General features: G+C 41.5%; 1 protein-coding gene across 1 annotated transcript in view; it reads right to left on the bottom strand.

The window, feature by feature from the left end:
• LOC117743931 (neurexin-1a-like) overlaps nucleotides 1–20,513 on the bottom strand; it is a 227,525-nt gene that overhangs the window by 118,118 nt on the left and 88,894 nt on the right. The window contains 4 exon segments of the mRNA XM_034551908.1: nucleotides 539–661; nucleotides 5,591–5,617; nucleotides 7,706–7,909; nucleotides 14,707–15,090. Of these exon segments, the coding sequence (XP_034407799.1) occupies nucleotides 539–661; nucleotides 5,591–5,617; nucleotides 7,706–7,909; nucleotides 14,707–15,090 (738 nt within the window).

Here is a 20,513-nt window from a genome sequence, read left to right as displayed (position 1 = left end):
TTTACAATTAAAAAAGGGGGCGATGTGCAGGAGTTAATATAACACATTTGCAGACCAAATTGTTAAAAAAAAAAAGTTATTTTTTTAAAGTTTAGATTTTCTGTGAATAAGTCATGAAAACTGGCTGTTTTCTTATGTACATTTAGCAATACAGTGTTCAGAAATGTACAAAACAGAACAAAACAGACCAAATGTCCCCTGTTGTAAAATTAAGTTATATTAACATAAATGGGTGTCATTTTCCCACATTGTGGCTTTTTGCAGCCAGTGTTGGCGTTCCCTTAAAGGACATTGCCTTTCAAACGGCATCAAAAATGTATATTTTATCTAAAATGTATATGAGTGTATCAATACTGCACTCAGAAAATCTAATGAATGAAGACTCACAATAGATCAAAACATCTAACCTGTCACAACACAATATACTGTAGTACGGATTAATTCAGTCCTAGAATCAGTGAGCCCAACACATCTTATGGCTAATTTAAGTTCATAGGAGAGAAAAAGCATTCGGTCAGAGGAGCATGAGGAGAAGTACCTTCCACAGACTGCAGATCATCTACGGTCAGTTTCAAACTCTTGCCCCTCCTGAACACACGTACTGTGTGCCACTCATTATCGTTCAGATTCTGACCCGCAAAAATAGTCTCTGGGCCTTTGCCTGCAGGACAGTCCAAACAACGGTTAACACACATGTATGCATAAAGTACAAAGCACATTTATTAGCATACAGGCTGAGAGATAGAGGAGGGGGGAGATCGAAAGAAGGACAAAGTGGATGAGTTCAGTAGATTGACAGAGGCAGAAAACATTACGGTAAACATAGTTAATGGGTCATAAAAGCACATCGTTCTGACTTGCATTTCCTGTCCTGATCGCCCCATCAAATTTCTGAATTCTCCCATAACACCATTTTTCTCAAACCAAGAGGAGGGAGGCAGTAATCAGGATGTCACGTCATTATTACCGACAATATTAACCCAGACTGTTTTGTTGTAAATGTATAGTGTTGAATGGAAACGGGATGAATGGACATTTCCTTATAGCTGGTCTTTCATTTCTAGGGATATCGCTGTGTTCCTGTAAGGCCACTTGGTGGCAGCATACAACAGCCACACGCCCATGACAGAGCAAAGCACTGAACCGGGCATCACTCTCCATCTTGTTTACCTACAACAGTGCAACCCAGTTTTTGAGTTCTCTTATGTCCACCATGCGACATGAAACTGTAGTATTGAAATAAATACTTGCATAATGGAAGCAGTGTCCTTGGTGGTGAAAACAACCCATTAAAAAGACAAAATAGGCAACTGTCTCTGGAGATTCAGTGTTACAGAAAAACAGGAAATACAGAATGTGATTTGTATCAGCCTTGAAAATAAATGGGTGATTTGGAAAAGGAGCCGTTCACTGATGTCGTCAGTAACACGAAATAAACTACACAAATTCTATTCAATTTGATGCCCCCTAATTAAATCCATAAATAATACCAAATTACCATTCAACTGATTAATATGTAACGAATACCAACACTTCACATCTCTGAATTATCCCTTCACTGCTGACACCAGCATATTCATTTGTGTCACTGCTAGTGGGCAGAAATATCACACAGAATCAAGGTGCCAAAAAACCTCAAGGAGCGATAATCACATTTAGAATCAGAGGTAAATTGGAGCGACTGCACCAAATCTACGTAATCCAATGAGTAGAAATATCAGAATTCCAACATTGGTCCAATACGGGCAACACATCATGTTTTGCATGCAGCCTCCGTCTTAGAGCATCCTTGAATTGCCGTCTAGCTCTGACGTTCCCCTGCTGCGCATACATAACCCAACAGGCCAATGAGAACTAGCCACTGTGACACTACTAAAATACTCATGCCTTGTCCACTGTGGGGAGTATTTCAGATGGTTGCCATCTTCATTTCCCTGCACCCATTTGTGGCTATTTATTTATTTCCTCCTCTGCAATCTGAAAAGTCCCGATGCAATGTGTATGCAAATCTGAGGGTGCCAAAGTACTGGGACACAGTCAATCTCAGAGGCACAGTTCCGCTTTGTAAGCACTAAACACCGGGGCAGGATTTAAACCAGACGACTGGTGAGGGATTAAGGAGGAGATATGAAATAATGGGATGAGTTGGACTTGAAAGCATGCTTGATCTTTGCCTTCCATCATCCTGTCCCGCTCTCCAAGGAGAAAAGAAAGGGGAAAAGAGGTCAATCGTATTAAGGTGCACAACATTCACTACAGTAGGGCCCGGGTTTATGCCTGCAGTGCAGTCTGTGGTTCCAAACCGCCAGCTGCTGGCCAGACATTAAGGTCCTTCAGCCCACTGTCTGCCGCGTCCAACCCTCTCTAGTGCCTCACTGATGGTGATCTATCTGCAGTGATGGATCCGCAGTGATCTCTCCCTGCCTCATTGACTTCAATGCCCAAAGGAACAGTGGAGAACTGTGGCATGGGGCAGCATGAGAAGATGCGATTATCCAGTCAATCGGCTCTGGCCAGCTGGATGACAGGCCAGATACTGGTGGTGCCTGTGACTCACCCAGGTGGAGGGGAGGGGTCACTCGCTGACCAAGCAGCAGGCCACGACGCTCGGCAACATGCTTGCTCGATTACCGCCTTGCTCACTGAAAAGCCATCGTCAGGTTAAATAGTGTAAAAACATAAAATGACGACAATCAATACTAATCTGCAGTTTCTGTCCATTTGAGTGACATTAGAAAAATGTTAGCAATAACTGCGTAATGGTGTCAAGTTAACTACTTTCTGGTTTGACAAACACACTTGGGGATGTCGTTTTTGTCCAGCTTTTAATTTACGCAGCAATTATTTGTTATGAGGAACTCTGAGCCAACATGTTATTCTCTTTATCAAACTAATTAAATGCAACAGAAGAGAACATCCTGGTAATTGCCGTTTCATTTCAAGCACTTCTGTGCTGTCTCCCTTCACCGGGTATTTAAGTTTAAAATGGTGCAGAAACATAGTATAGTTTAAATATAATTGGCGGTATTGTATTTTATTTGCTGAATTTGGTGCTCATCCCATATTTATAATTAAATGTAACTTTTCAGATGAGCTGGTATTACATGCGTCATCCTGGATGACTCCTCCCCTTTATTCACCTTCTCATGCATCATTTCTAACAGGCACAAAGGTTTTACATCCACGTAGAAGATGTCTCTCCGCTTTTAGTTCAGTTCAAAACAAAGATTGATGCATGGAAAAGATCAATTATGAGAGAAAACCTGCCTTTAAATGTTGCCGAAGGTCATGGAAAGAATAATTACATAAAGTTGCCGTCTTCACTGCTACACTGTAAATTGTGATTCTCCTGCAGTTCAAGTAAATGAATTATAGAAGACCAGAATGTCAGATGAGAGTGTAAAAAAAGCCAATCTGTCACAAGATATTTTTAGTTCATATTTTTAGTTTGTTGTCACTCAGTGCCTGTTAACGGTGTTTAAATCGAAGTGGCAGTGTTTCCTTCAGACAGCTATGGGCAGCCCCAGGGAGCCTCAGTCTCTAATTGACAGTGATGTGTTCTTTGAGTCGCTGCAGAAATTCTCCATTCACCGAGCTGACCAGAGCTGCAGCGCCTGACAAGACACATTAATTAACACAGAAAAAAGGACCAAAATAACACAGAAGAAATATAACCTAGAAAATACAAATTAAATGCTTCATAAGTGGAAATGCACTGCCATAACACAGTTATTTCCAAGAACATTAATTAAACATTTTCTAAAATAGTGAAAATAGTTCTGGGCCTATTAAAGTTGTCGATTCCTGCTATTTTTCTCTATTATACTTAATTAGCTTCCCCTATATTTTCTCTTTGATTTATAGCTAAGTTATATGTGTGGGAAACACCTACAACATGGTACATTTATTTTAATTTGTAAAACATGAATTCATTCATGCGACAATATGGCACAGTGTCATTGAAGACAATTATTTTTATGGAGAATAAAGGGACTACACAAGAAAATGGACACAAACGTCTCCAGCCTAATACCACACACTGCTTTACACTACACTTTTGCTGCTAGTTATTAAAGCAGCAATTGCTCGTACTGAACATCTGTAGATTGCGTGAAATATTTGTTTAGAGGTAATTTGTTTAAGTAATTCGACCAGTTCACTTATCCTGACCCGATCTATTGTAGCAAAACTGTGCCTGCAACTAAATGGAACTGAAACATATTAGCAGAGAAAGATGAAGAATTAAATATAGATCAGTTAAATATCTGGAAAATATTAGTATGACAACGCCTGGAGTCCTTGCATGCACACGTTATGCCCTCACACCATCCTCACAAACCAAGAACGACCTTTTAAAGCTTAGAGCTTGTATTTGCATACACAAACGAGGGATGCAATCCAAGATGCATGAACAATGCTATTTAGCATTTAGAAAGGTGTTAAGACGGGCTGGCTCCCAGAAGCATGTCTAGAGGTCACATCATGTGATTCTGTGCTGAGGCGTTTGTTGTGTAAGTCTCCGCTTATCATCAGGCAATGACCTTCAAATAATGTAACACATACACAGAGATAACATATCCAACACCTTCAGAGAGAACGGCGTGTCATATACAATATGCAATGCTGGCACTCCATTATAGAGCTTAAACCGTCTCATTCCTGTTGGTATTTACTGATATTGAGTGTGTCCGTCGCTTCAGAGTCATTAACCAGGAAGAGGGCTCAGGTATTAATTCATCACTGTTCCTGAATAATAAATGTCAGGGATATTTACCTCCCAAAATATTGCAATGTAACCTCTTTGTTGAAACACACAATTGCTCGTACTGAAATAGGAATAATATATATATATATATATATATATATATATATATATATATATATATATATATATATATATATATAAATAAATAAATACAGATATCCACCATGAATTCCCACAACAAGATCTATTCTCCCTCCCTCACAATTCATCCTGTTATTTCTGCTCTGTGAGGCAGGTTAATGAGAATAATAAAATCACACTCTGTATTTCCTCTGTGCGGCCTCATCAATTTACAACCGGCATGAAATACTGAAGTAGAAAAAAAAAGAAATAATTGCGAGGGGGAGACAAGGAAATCATGCATGTCTAAAATACCTGCAATTCCAGAGCATGCGTTTTATATCAACCTGAATTTATGAGTGAAAAGTTTAGTTAATTAGAAAACAGCTCGGCGTGTGGAATCACAGCTGACTGCCATATTTGGGTTTGTCATTAATTCAAGCCTCCCTCCATCTCGTCCCCACTGCTCATCCTTCTCCTGGACACCAGAGGCACACAGCGCCAGCAGGCATTTCTGATGCGCCCGTGGCTCTTGCACCGCGATAAAATGTAACGCCTATGTCGATGCAAGGTGCAAGTCAGAAATATTTCAGTGCGCGGATTAAATTCCCGTTGGCATAGCTTTAGGATATTTTAATGCCAGGATCATATAATGGCTGCAGAGAAGACATTGTAAACATGACCGCATAACAACACTTCTAGATAATAAAACATGAATTGTCCAGAAACAGTAAGAGTTAGAGAAGAAGGTGAACAGTAACTTACTGGAGGAACAGTTAATCCTGATACAATCTAGATGGGGAAGAATAGATGAGAGGTAAATTCATCTTTCAACGTTACAGCTGCAGACATCATTAAAGCATACAGTCCACCCCTCTGGGGACACACACACAGACACTGTCCGTCCTCTGATGCTCTCACCCATGGCCCCGAGCTGCAGTGAGCTGGTAAAAGCACTGCAGTGGAGTTGTGCCACAGGAATATGTGTTCAAGCAATGTAGAACAGAAAATCATGAGAGCCAAAGTTTAGTTATGCAACATTGTCGTATTGCTTTTTTCCCCCCCATGGAGCCAAACTAAATGATTTACATGTTGTAAGCAGGGATATGTCTGTTAATAGGATATTATCTTCTATACAGTATGAGAGCATCAGATTTCAGTCAGGGTCAGACAGGGCCAGAAGGAAGCTTTATATTTCCCTATATTTTGTTGGACTTTTAAGTCAACTACGTTAATCTGACTGCAATAGTTAGATGTCAGTTTGCAGATTAACCTTTTACATAAAACACATATGGTCATTATTAAATATGGTGCACGGATGCAGTCTAGATTTGACTACCTAACAATATATAAAGTAGGTCAAATAAGCTCCACCTCAGCAAGAACTACAATGCTGCTAAATGTTCATGCATCAGTGATAATCATCTTCCTATCACTTTAAGTTGGGCCATTCGGCATAATGACTCATTCAGCTTTTCATACTTTAAATTAATGTTGCTGGTAATTCTTACGTACTTTGATATTAAGTAAAAATGTCAAGGCAAAACCTTTGACTTGTAACAGCTACTTTTACTCAATATGAAAGCTTTTTACCAAATTTCAATTTGGAAGAAATTAGCTCAATTAGGACAATTGAAATAATATTACAAGTAAAGGAATGAGTTATAATGATCAATAATAAATGTGTCTACTACCAATATACAATAACATACTAATCTTCTAGCACACAGTAATGCCATATCGGCTGCCATTATTCCTGAATCTTTTGTTTAACCTGTTTCCTAAGGCTCTGCTCATGTCGTGCTCTGAGAAAGGTGACCCAGATGAAACTCCCTCCCCTCCATCCCATTTGGCCCTGCCTGTTGTGTGTTGTCAACCACAGCAGAAAAGTGGTCGCAAACAGCCAGAGACCGACACTAGCCTACCCTCACAGGGAATGCTCGGCTTTTTTTGAAGGAGGGATTGGGGAAGACCCGCTTCAAAGGCTGATGGTCGGGGAAAAAACGTGAACAATGTGTCAAAGATGAGACAAAACACGGCGACGTGTTGTTTTCATCAGAGGGCATCCTTTTGGAGTCACAATGATCTGACTTGTGTGGAGCTGTTGTCTTCCGTGGTGGGACACATGCTTCCTTGTGGTCGACAGAAGACACAGACGGCCTACTTTGTATGCGTCTCTAAAGGGCTCCGCGTAGGGAGCCCATTTCTGTTTAGCCAAGGAGAACTAGATGGCTATCATTTGCAGGGCATTGCTCCGTTTGAGAGATATCAAACTTTTCACAGGCATCATTGGATTCTTTCCTGAGCAAATAAGCACACACAGTTTTTCATTTTGTCCTCAATTTGCTTTTTGCTGTCGGCGCAGGCATACCTTGTCCCCGCGCTCATGTAAGACAGAGTAGCCAATTCATGTGCAATCAACGACATTTTAGGAGAACAAATGATTGCACGGCATTGATTGGCCCCGACTCACAACTAAGGGCTGCGTCATAATCGCTAAACACTAAATTAGAAGAGTTGTGATTTAATTAACAGTCTCATCTTCTGAAGAAATATTAACTTCCTTATATTACAACACCAGGAAAGAATACAACAATCCATTTAGAGCTAGTCACATGTATGGGATCTTGATCCGAGGTGAGCTGAGGTGAGCTGAGGTGAGCTGATGGAGCGGGCGGCGAGCATTCCCTGCTGGGCAACGGCAGCTGTGTGCTCAACTGGCAGTGAGCGGAGAGCCGCAGACTCTTGCCATTGAAAGTCTTCACACCCTCTCCCTCTATTCGAAATATGTACATGGTGTGTGCATGTGTGTGGGAGAGCGTGTGTGCATTTGTGACACATGACTTTGGTGCTGCAGCCAGTGCACGTCCGAGGCGTTACCTAAATTGACAGTCAAGCGGACGCGGCCGCTCTCCAGCTCGAGACGCAGGGTGTCAGCAGAGTCCCTCGATGTGGTGGCTATTAGGATGCCGTAGGCTCGCTGGGAGCGGAAGCGCAGAGACACATCCTCGGCTTCTGTGTGCATCACCACTGGCAGCTGCACCTTCATGAACTTACTGCCGTCGTAGCTGAGGATAGTCGCCTCTGCAGAGAGAAGGAGGGAAACGAGATGAGTGATCGGTAAATTGGACTGAAGCAGTTTTATAGGTGGGCTTTCAATGAAGTCCTTTAATTTCATGTTGTGACTTGATGAATGGCATACATTAAGGGTGGAGATATTAAACATTAAATACATGTTCAAATACAGGACTGCGATGTGAAGGTCAGCATATTGCAGTGTGAAAGCCTATTATGTGTCTTCTGTACAAATGCTAATACTATTACTGCTCTGCAGTGAGCAAGCCGAGCAGTCGGTATTGACTTGTCATCCAGCATTCAGTCCATTCATAGAAGAATGATTTCACTATGAAGTTAACAAACAGGGAAAACTACGGGCTTCCTTCCAGTTGCGTCTCTGGATGATGTGTTTCTAGGACATAGGCTTTGCAAGTCTGCATTTTTCCCAATTAAATCAGACTGTAGATGAATCCTAAACATCTAATATTACAAAATGAATGCCCCCCCAAAAAAATCAATAGGTCAATTCAAAACGGAGTTACTCCGAGGTTGCATCACATTACAGATGACAGATACACAAACTCTCACAAGTCTAAGTCCTGTCTCCTCTGGGCCAACTAAGGTGGTGGCCTCCGTCAGTGAAAGCAGTATGGAGGTAGACAAATGCTAGAGTAGTGAAACAAAACAGGAACATATCCAGACAAACAAATACAATTCTTACATCCACACGTTTTCTTATCTGCAATGTAGCAGTGACAAACTAAAAAAGGGACAAATTGATATTGACTGAGGGGGAGAAAAAACACAAACAGCAACAGAATTCTAATAGTCTGCGGACCTTGAATATTGAGCTTCTGCTCAGGGTGACTGCATTTATTCAAAGCATTAGGCAGCCATCTAGAGAAATGCAGGGGAGATTGTTTAGCGCTGGCAGGGGGTTGTAACAGCATTTCCGATAGTGTAACTAAACCGTAACCCAATAACAAAGCCATTACTGCAGCTGCAGTGCCAAGACGGAGAGAAAGAAGCCAAGTTGGAGGGACGGGAGATGGAGAGTGGTGGGGTCGATGGGGTACCAATGTACACACACACACACACGCACCACCTCATCACCACTTCCTCTTCACACAGAGGCAATGTCGCATCCATCCCCTGGGATGACTCCGTCACATTCCTCACCCAAATCCAATTTCTCCACGCCCTCCTGGGGTATGCTGCAGATGACAGGGGCGTGTGACAAATGAGTTCTCACTGCTAAACTGTCTGCTTCCTGCCAGGCAGCTGAAGCAAAGAGCTGCATTTAGACACCGTGAGCAGATGCCAGCAGAAATGGAGCCATCTCCCAATACTTGAAAAAAGTTTGTTTGTCGCTGCTATATTAGCCAGAGCATTCTCTAGTAGCGTCAAGTATTTTAGTTTTCTCGGTATGTAACTGTGCTTGATACTATACACACACACACACACACACACACAGATAAATGGTAAGTGTCTGTTGTTCAGGTGTATGTTTACACTGGGAAGATGGGACGTGAAAATCATTACTGGCAAACAATAAGTAAGGGATCCGAGTGCTGCACCGTATGAGACTGCAAAACCCTATACCCTTTAAAATGCCTTGGTCAGAAATCAGATCAGTTATGCTTGTGGGAATATGCTTAAATCAAAAGAGGATACAAACACATGCACTGATATTTATGAGAAATTGATTGATGTGTTCTTCTCTTCCTTAGAAAAAAAAACCACAGTACTGTGTCAACACTAGTTTGTTAATTACCGACTGTATAAAAAGTGGACTTTCATTATGATGAAAACAAACTGATGGGAAGAAAGGTAGTGATGTGATATTGTACAACATTTCAATCATAATTTATCCAGATTCCTTTTTTTCAGACCGAATAGATCAAATTAATCCCAACTGGAGTAAATACTGAGAAGATGTCACCTTTGCTTATTTATGGAATTTTAGACAACCTTTCATATGAGTTTATGCAAGTCCAGATATATATATATATATATATATATATATATATATATATATATATATATATATATATATATATATATATACGGAGAATGACATGTGAGGGAATCATTACCTAATGCAAAGTGAGCACCCGTCAAAAATCCAATCTTGGAAGCCAAGTAATTTTTAATGGCACTTCCATGTCTAATATCAAAATAAATTGAAAGGACCTGAAGCTGGAGTTGAAGAAGAGGCAGTCAGGGGGGAGGGGGGAGGGGGAGAATACATAACTAAACCATAAGCATGCAGTTACTGACTTGTAAAGCACAATACAAACACTGTTCTCTGATTCTCACAAGAAACCACGGAGTGGTCGGGTGGGGGGCCACTTGCAAACAATAAGTAAGGGAGACAAACAGTTGCAGACAAACAGTTCTTCCCCCACTCATCCCCAAAGTGAACAGGCTCTACAGGAAGGGAGAGCTGTCGGCTGCATGTCACAGGATTGTGATGTCCCACAGTATCAGAGCGCCTGGCCCAATCCAATTCAAAATTTGCCAGAAAACACCTGCCAAAGGCTTTTGGAAAATGTTTTCACGGCTCTGAGATATCATAAATAATTCAAAGCTGCTCATGTCTTCTTCACTGCAGACATCTTTAAGCATCTTAGTATACACAATCCAGATAATACACTCACTGCTATTAAACGTGTGTGAACCACCTGCGTTGACTGGATTTCCAGAGACGGGGAAACATATTCTCTAAAGAGAAAGAAACAGCATCATCATCGGCCAACATTACAACTGCTGCCCTGTGACCGAAGGGCAACTTCATTAAGGCTGCGAAATGAGAACAAAGAGAGAAAATGGATCAGTGTGTCCGTTCAGAGCGGTGGGATCTGCATCTTCAGCTTGTGCCGTCAGGAATACACGCGACAGCCAAGATGGTAAAGATTCAGCATGTGCACATTTTTGCCCTTTGAGATCATTAAAGGATAATTACAACTACGTTTAATGATTTACAAGTTCATCTTCAGTCTTTGCTGTGCTATCAGTCTTTCAAGAAGACCCACTCTAAGACGCTGTGGAAACCAGACATCAAAAGCTATAATGTACAAATAAAATATAGCCATTTGACAAAGACTGTTTGTGTGCTAAATAAATATGTGATTGTCTACCTGACTCCTAACCAAACCTCTATTCCACAACACATGCTTATATTCTCAGAAACTCAAGCCCCAGCACACTTAGTCATGATTTCAACCAATTTTCTGCGCATCTGTGTACATCGCTTAAGGCATGAGACGACCAGTTCTCTCTAATTTGCGACTATGTTCAAGTGTGGTGAATGGTGAATAACACAGCGTGTTGTCAAAGGGCATGGCTAAAATGAGTTTTAACGCTAAAACTCAGCCATATTCCTCTTTGAGGGCATTTCACAATTATGCAATAACGTTCTGCACCTCTTGGCTTTAGCTTCGGGCCAATGGCAAATGGCTTTATGCTCTGAAAAGCAATAAATGTGCTCAAAGAATCAGTTTTCTGGTTATACTAATTTAAATAATGGTATTATGTTTTCTACTGTGGATTTTGCGAATGAGGAGTATGTTTTGGAGCGTGATAACCACCACTTAATATCAATCCTGGCAATGATATATTCCAATTTAATGGATTCATACTTTATGTTATTGATGTATTCCAGAATACCTAAAGTGCAGGGTTACTATATTTAACAACAGAATAAGGACGTTTAAGCTCATGAAATCCGTGCTGGGGAGCAGTAACAGCAGGACAAAGCACTGCGCCGAGCCTCGGATAAGGATAATGTAAACGTGTATCAAGCACATGTGGTGTGCAGTGAGTATATAGTGTATCGACCTGTATATTGATCTTCAGCATCTATATTTATTCATCGTAGCTATCTGTAAGCAAACATCCATCTGCAGCCACTGGCCATGTGGTATAATGCAGGTGCTGTCAGTGTTGGAATCCAGCATATGTCATACCTCGTTAGGGAATACGTACATGTGCTGCAACGCACCTACCACACCATCTGGGAGGCTGCCTTAGCCTCACACCGCAAGACTAATATTTGGGCTAATTAGCAACTGGAGGAACAATGAAGAGGAAGACATTTGGGGTGCAAGGGGGGAAATTGCTTTGTCTGCTTAATTAAAATCTCTCAAAATAGGGGGAATAGCTCCACGGTTCTCTTCTGAAGCTCCACCTCCTGTTCCTTGCACTCGTTGTCATCCTCCTCCTCCTCCTCCGCCATATGCAGTAGCTGTATTTTGCCACCGGGTGGTACACCATGCATGGATAAGTGAGAGCTGGGGTAATTCTTTTGACAGCTCCTCGGCCTGCTGGTGCCTGCTTCATCCTACCAGCGCAGAGGCAATCTGGAGCCATCAAAACAGCTGGCAACGTGCCATGGCCCATCCTCCATACCACTGCTCACACTCACACTCTCGCCGATGCTAGTCTCATACATAGAGCAGAGACATCGAGAAACCAAGAGAGGCGAGAACATGGCAGCCGAGACGCCAGAAGATACTTGAGTGTAAAGGAAAGAGGAGGCCTTTCTGGGAAGTAGTTTGAAACGCGGTGCTGCTTCCGTCCTGCTTTTGTTTCTCAGATGAAGTCAGAGTGGATTTCATCTTTTTGAATCCAAGAACACTCAGTCCGGATAAGTAATTATCTTACTGAAGTGAAGCGATCTGTATCCAATGCCCACTCCACCTCCCTCATGTACTGTGCCCTAATTCCTGTCAACTCATTAGCTAGAATGGAAGTGCACGTGTGGAGAATGAGAGCCAAACCATAAGTGACACATTCATCAGAGATGGAGGAGATTCACTTTCTCTCTTTTTCACTACATTTAAATATTCATTTCCTGTCTGCACACTACAGAACTGCATTCACAAGGCTCGTCATGTCATAAGACATTCGTAACTAAATAAGCTAAATTCATTACAGGAAACAGGACATCTTTTTGGTATCATGTGCCTTCATTTGGTTTTGCTTCCATTTAACTCGATTTCTATCATTAGGATCTCAGCCAGACATGTTCGACATCCCAACGGGATATTTAGGCAACATCATTTTTGAAAGGTTAGTGACTTTAGCACTGAGCAAAAGCCCAAGCATATGTACAGATGACACATGTAACTGTGAGGGATGCGCTTCATTCCAACTGGAGTACATTTTTTCCCCCGATGAGAACCTGTTCCTGCCGTCTGTCGTCTGTGTAGATGCTTCACGCTGCGATAACAGTGCGACATACTTGGGCTCTTTTTGACATTTGCCTTGATTATGCATATGTCAACTGCTTTTTACTCATTTGCTGCCATCGCTCAAAACTCTATATATATATACACACTGTTTCAACATCTCGGGACTTATTGTACACATTGTATTAGTCCAGGGTAACATTTGTGTTGATATCATATTCCTAATAAATGCACTGTAATCAGTGGCTTTACATAGAGCGAATATACACTTCGGCTGATGCACTCTGTTGTTATTAAGTGAATACAAAATACAAAAGTCATTAAGCAGCTCAGCTGGGATTTAGTTAAAAGAAACAATTGAATAATAGTGTTAAGACTCAATATACATTTATTACACCCTATTCTTGGGCTATGAATAGAAGTTAACATTACAAATCAATATAGTGAATACACTATATATATTTATTCACTTTATACACAGTCTGATTATGTAAATAAGCTTGAAATTCCAATTTTAGTCAAAGAATGACTGCCTCAGAGCAGCCCATATTAGCAAGTGAAGGATTTGGCTTCATCACACAGCTGGTTGTTATATTAATCTATCTAGGTGTTTATCAAAGAGGTCAAAGTGTAATCCTTCGGTCAAAAATGCAAACAAGCTAAAGCTGAACAGGTAGAAAAGTGGGAACATGTTGAGCTGAACAAATAACTTGTGTTATGACTGGCTGTTTTTTTGTTGTTGCTATATTACAGATTAGGTATCAATGAAATACAAATACAGCGAAAATAAGCGTATTAGTAGGTAGATTAGCACAATGGTCTCAGGGGGGGTAACTTCAAGCCAAATGCAACTCTTACTAGAAACAAATATTGGATATAATGACCAACTATAACTCTACCAACATGAAATACTACTGAGGAATGTGAGATACTATATTATTACGAGTGCCCAATAAAAAACGTGTGATAAACTACTGCAGAGTCAGGTTTACGTCTGCTCCAGCTATAAGAGTTCACTGTGTGACTCTCACTCCTACTTCTCTTCTCCGGAGGAGAGAGGGATAAGTATTCTGCAGCGGGTCTGGTCATGAGCGAGTGGTTTGATGAGCCAAATGGTTAGCAGAAGACAGCCAATTTACAGGCAAGTGTGCATGGTGGACGTGACCAGCAGCGCCTCAGGTGTGCATCAGTCACCTGCCACTCAACATAGTGAACACTCTACGATGTATGACTCATTCTGTCTCTCTGTGGCTGTCTGTCTCCACATGCACTCTTTTCTGTCTCGTTTTACTTTCAGTTTGCCGTTCGAGAGCCGCTGATGTTCAGCCGACATAAAAAGACCACCTGCATGGCTCTGCTGTTCAAACTCAACCTGAAAGGACGTCCCTTTCAGACAAAGAATGCTACATCTAAAGAGTATATAATAAAAATTAGTTTTTGACATCGTTTGACAGTATTCTCACGTGTTTACAATCCCGTGCCAACCTTAGGACAATACATAGAGAGGTAGAAGTGTGTCACTGTGTGTCGTCAACAGCTCCCACTGACAAATCCAGGTTATGCCAAGCAGACAGAAACAACATCACATCCAAACTGCTGGGTAGACAAAAATAGATAAAAACAAAGTCCTACCTCTTTCACAGGAGCGACCCAGGTATCCAGTCCCAGAGCAGTCACACACGTAGCGGTTCCAGCCCTCTCTACAGACTCCGTTGTTTTGGCAGGGGTTGCTCAAACACTGTTTGGGAGGCTCCTTAGAGCAGGAGGGCTTCACCCCGGCGGCCTTCTGGACTTCAGCCAGACGCCGGACATCCTTACTCTGTCCGTCAATGAATAGATCCCGGATGCAGCCCACATAGCCATAGTTGAGTAGTGCTGTCCACACCTCAGTGGGGAACACCAGCCCAATTTTGTTTTCTGGCAGACCCCCGAGGTAGAGATTGTCATCCAAGTCCAAGATCTCACTTTCTCCGGGGGCTGTGTAGGCAGTGCGGAGAGTGTTGATAGAGATGGTACCTAAAGAAATGACAGTTGGATAAGTTTATTTCTTGCTTTGCCAAACAACTCTGAGGTTATTTATCAGATGGACACATAATACTGTAACGCCTATTTGTGACTGCGGGTGCGAGAAAATAATTTATGCCGTTCAGTGATACAAACATTCAGAGAAGACCCATTTAAAGATGGTTTGATGAAGAAATGAGCTTAATTGGTGTTATCCATCTGGACAAGGTCAGGATTTTCTTCATTTAGAATGACTGATGAGTGTTGATAAGACACATTAATCATGGAACAGCTAGTCTATTAGTAGCCTAATCTAGGATCCCTAAGAGTATCCTCTCCATTTTCCTTGGACTTCCCATAATAAATCTCCTTTATCTATAAAGCAATGGTCATAAAATGGAAAAGAGAAGAAAAATCATCGTCCCCTCTATCATTTCAGCCAACCAAACAAATAAAAAATAAAAAAACATCATAGCCATCTTTTTGAACTTGATTAACGGACTGCAGGCTGTTTTTTCACTCCGTCTCTCCCCCTGTTTGCCTCTAAACCTGCAATGAGAGTTTGTGTGTTTCCCACTATGATTTATCGCTCTCATTCAGGTTTAATTCTCGATCTGGAGCACGGTAAACAACAGAGGACATGACTGGACTGTAAAGCTGTGGAAAGGAAAGGCCTTACTGTGGGACTCAGACCGGGTGATTAATTTGTATATGGATCCGTTACTCTCGGAGCAGGAGCCAATGTGGATCTTTAATTAATGGTGGCTGCCTTCACTGCCCGCATCCTCGTCCAGTAATCTATATACCGTGCTGCTGAAGATCCGCACAGGACACTGCCTGGGGAAAGTGGCAGAGAAATAGTAGGCTAAGGATGCTCAAAAATAGAATTGCCATAAAGTCATGATTTGCATTTTGAGTGGCAGAGGCATGCCATGGCTGATATGAAGCAGTTTTTAAGTTACTTGTTGTTTATGTTGGGGAAACAAGCCCTAAGCCACACATGAATTTTCAGCGGGCTGTCGGGCACATTTTAGAGACACATTAAACATTAAATGGGGCCTTTCAAGTTTCATTACAGCTTCCACGAGCATGCATGAACGTACATATCACAATTAATTATAAATATGGTAAATATCTATATTTCTGTTTTTAATAAAAGCACAACAACTCATTGCATTTTATTTTTCAATTATTTGAATCTGAAGAAAGGCTGCCACCCACATTAAATCACTGTATAAGCTTATAATAATAATCTTGGTTATGCATGTTCTGTACAGCCAAGGTGAGCCTGCCTTCTTGCAAAAGGGCCTGAGAGAGACAGCTAAGGACCTAGTGCACAATGATTAACCTGGTCCCACTAACATGTTCCAGCTCTTTTCTCAGGGTCTTGGCCCCCGGCATCTGTTCCGGCTCTTTCCTGCCGCCACCCACTGCCCTTGCTCTCTCCAGCCACAGCTGTTGTGACTTCCAAGCTTTGCACACTTGGCAAGGGCCACCCGTCACGCAGCCAGAACAGCTCCCTTCAGGTTATTGCTAACGAGCTCAGTACATCAAACTCATTAGCCAGGAAACTTTCCTCAGATCGAGCAGGTGCCCGTCTGAAGAACGAGCGTACCAGTGTGGTCAGCGTGAATTGTGAGTTGAAGTATCTTCACCCCAGTTATGTCAGATGTCACCATATGACAGGAATTAGCTGTACCACAAAACATATTTGGGGTTAAACAATACTTTGTGGATAAACGTACAAAGTAAATACTGCAGGAGTCGTCATCTTCTTTAAATTTCATGTTATCTTTACCTCAATCGTATTATAGTCGTAACCAGCAAACAAGGATGCCGTTAGTCTACAGTAAGCATGTCTGTCTAAATTGATGTAAGTGGGAGACAAGAGAAGGATATCAGCATCTTTCAGGCATCTGCTCAGAGTGTTCCACTCACTTGTCACAGTACAGCAAGGAACTGTGAGAACAGTCAAGCTATGTTAAGTCAGAAGGCACTATAGAATCCCATGGGGACATGTGCCATCGCCAGGCTAGCAGCATGGGACACATGTCGCACATGACACACATTGCAGGAGTGTCTATGTTTGGAATAGTGTTCATAGCCAAGAGGGGGAGGGGATGCGTCTCTGTGAATGCTACAGAGCATAAAAGAGGAGGAGATGGATACAGAACAAGATGGGAACATGGAGATAAAGATGTATGGAGAGAAGATGAGGGAGGGGTATATGATGACAGATAAGAAAGCAGATGAGAGAACAGCAGCAGCAAATAATATCTTGAAACACGTACAGGATGTATAGTTTAGGAGGGATTAAAATGATGCAGGCAATATGAGGATCCATAATGTTGACGAAGATCAGCTTTCTAGCCATCTTTAAAACCCATTTCTGTCTCTCCCTCTCTTTCTCCATGGCCTGAGCCGTAAGTGGTACTCCATCATTAAACCTGAAGGCATGGGTCCAAAGGACAGCTCAGATCTCTCTCACACTTTCTGCATCAGCAGTCAGGCTCAACTTGGCATGATGTCCCCTAACCCCACTCACACATCCCCAAAACATGTCAGACAGGGGATTACTACAATCCAGTTAGGGCGATACGGCCAAATCTCTCTATGTGATTGGATTCTCTGTAGAGAGAGAAGCTTGTGAGTGGGCTATGGGGAGATGTGTTGACTATATGTGTGTGTATGTGCATGTGTCTGTTTGTGTACTGTACGTGTGTGCATGTTTATGTGTCAAGTAGTGGGTTGCATGCCCTGGCAGGAAGTGGGGCTTCAACAGAGCAATGTCCGTGTAATGTCTCTGATGAGAGGCCCACAGCACTCCCGGCACTGTAGCCCTCACTTAAAAGCAAAGTGTCTCTTAGCCTCTCGAAATGCATTGAGGTTAGAAGATGCTGTCTGAGAGCGAGAGTCCATTTACAGGGTTGCTTCCTGCAGGAAGAGCCGGCTAAACTAAATAGGGCAGGGATCATTATCCACCATTGTCGCAGCTGCAGGAAGTGTTGCACATAGAGGACACGGCTGCAGATAATTTTGTTTGGCTGTGAGTTGATTTTTTTGGGTTTTGAGTGATGTACTTGGTGGTGTGTATTAATAAAACATCTGACACACAGATGAAAAGCAGAGCGTACCACATGTTTCGTGACTCGCACTCTCAAGGGGAATAATGTAGTCTTTTCTTGCGCTTTAAAATTACCTTAATTCTATAAATTATTAAATAGTATAACAAAAGGGCGCTGGAGTGAATAAAAGCATTGGGTCGTAGGATGGGCTACTACTGAGCTTCACATGCGAACCAATACAACTGAATAATGTTTTGATGGATTGATTATGTTCCTTCAGGCTCTCATAAAAGGTAACAAATGTATTACAGCGCGGCACAGCATACCACAAACATGTTCATCCACAAATTAAACTTTTTCTTTATTTCACACAGCTCCAAATGTGCTCGGCTTTAACCCAAATATCAATATGTACCAATAACTAAAGTAGTGTGTTTAGAAAGTTTTTTATACCACTCGATTTACACAAATCTGCTATTTAATGCATCATTAAAATTGCATGTATCCTGTGGGAATGGAAATCACATGAGGCCTTTTCAGTAGAAAGGAACTGCACAAATGATAATGCTTCCATTTGAGGAGCCAGGCACACATCATTACACACTGCAAACAATAGTGCTTTGTGCAGTTCAAATCTCGAGATGCAAGATTTTAGATTTAGGAGGGCTGCATACTTGCGGAAATTAATGGGCTTAAATATAAAAGGGTGAGCAAAGATAAAATAGTGCTGGTAAATTTGAAAATTGTTTATTGACTTATGTTATACTGTGTGTGAGTGCACTGTGCGGCACTAAGCATTGTGTTACTCTCCTCACATGGGAAGTCATTATATGACAGAGACCTTCTTATGTCCCTTTTACACTCCAGTATGCAAGTGTTGACGCCTTAGACTTGAGGAAAGGAAGGAAAAGTTATTCTGAAATGTCATTAGTGCACAGCTCAGCAAAGCACTGTGCAGTAACCGTCTCAGTCCTGGGAGAGACCACCTCCTGTTTCCATGGAAACGTAGGCAGAGTAGACAGAGAGAACAGCGAGTAAAAAAAAAAAGATGTTCAATAGCTTGTATGTGCGTGCGCATTAGTGTGTGGGGGTGGATGATGGAAGGTTACTTGACAGATAATATACAAAATCTAATTTTGTTCTTATTGTCTGGTCTACCATGACTACATGTTGAGGATTTATGTTATTTGAGAAGACATTGCAGCTTTTTCTTCCACACATATGTTAAGTTGAATCCAAGACACTCAGTAACATATCACTGTTCACTACTCTATTCAGCCAGTATTGAAACTGAATATTTGTTAAATAAACCCCTCAATGATTCATGCAGCCAAAAGGTAGAATTGGATAAAAAGCACACGAATGCGCTCTATAGCTTTTCTAACAATGTATAAAGTTCAATTGAGACCACAGCCCAGTTTTGCTTTGGGGAGGTAATGAAACAGTTAATCTAATTTCCCCCTCTTGAGATGGAGTGGAAAATATGGTCAAGGGGTATATCTAATTTGCAGCATGACATTGCAGGGCCTTGGCTCTAAGCACACACTAACAAATTGCTGCTTAGATAAGCAAATCAACAGGAACCAGAGCAGAGCAACCCGGAGCTTAGAGGACACAATGGTAGAGGGGGCAAATATGTCCCTGGAATCACAAAATATGACACAGATATACCACCAGCTGATGTACAATACTGCCATCAAAACCTTTTAGCGTTGAAAAAGGGTACAAGCATCCAGTGAAAATAAATAATTGTCGGTTTAGATGTAGTATCAGCCTTGATCTGGTAATGGTCTGTTTTTTGTTCTTTTTTACAGAAAAGTTAACTGACCCTGAAGAAGTATTTTTGTTGCAGTTGAATAATTAATCCAGATCGTGCACAGAAAAGCTTGTACTCTAGGTCCCTGCTAAATGTACATTGTATGTGGGAATCATCATCATTCATACATGTATAAACAAGCAAACGTATGCCGCACCCCTAAACACACTGCAACTTAAGAAAACGACTCGAATAACCAAAACACAATCAAATGACGAAAACAGAAAAGCAGCATTACAGAATGCCTTGAATATTCCTACATTAAGTGTGCTGCAGATATCAGGAAATTAGACTGAATGATTCAGATATTTTTTCAAAATTAAAACAAATCTTTGGATCATTTTCTAATATCATTGATGAGTAGTCAACCTCGGCAGATTTCCGATGTATGCATTTGTAGCATATATGCATTGTTAAATTGCGTTTCCCCAACAATAATTTGTTGTGCCACTGTCAAATTGATCCTGAGGTTTTCTGCATATGCTTATATAGTATATTAGTCTATTTCCATGAAGAAAGAGCCAATCATTTCCTGTTGCATGTTCATCGTCTAC

Source organism: Cyclopterus lumpus, chromosome 15 (genome assembly GCF_009769545.1).
Source record: "Cyclopterus lumpus isolate fCycLum1 chromosome 15, fCycLum1.pri, whole genome shotgun sequence".
NCBI classification, from domain to species: Eukaryota; Metazoa; Chordata; class Actinopteri; order Perciformes; family Cyclopteridae; genus Cyclopterus; species Cyclopterus lumpus.
The sequence above is the reverse complement of the archived record's forward strand: the minus strand, read 5'-3'. Positions and strand labels throughout refer to the sequence as shown.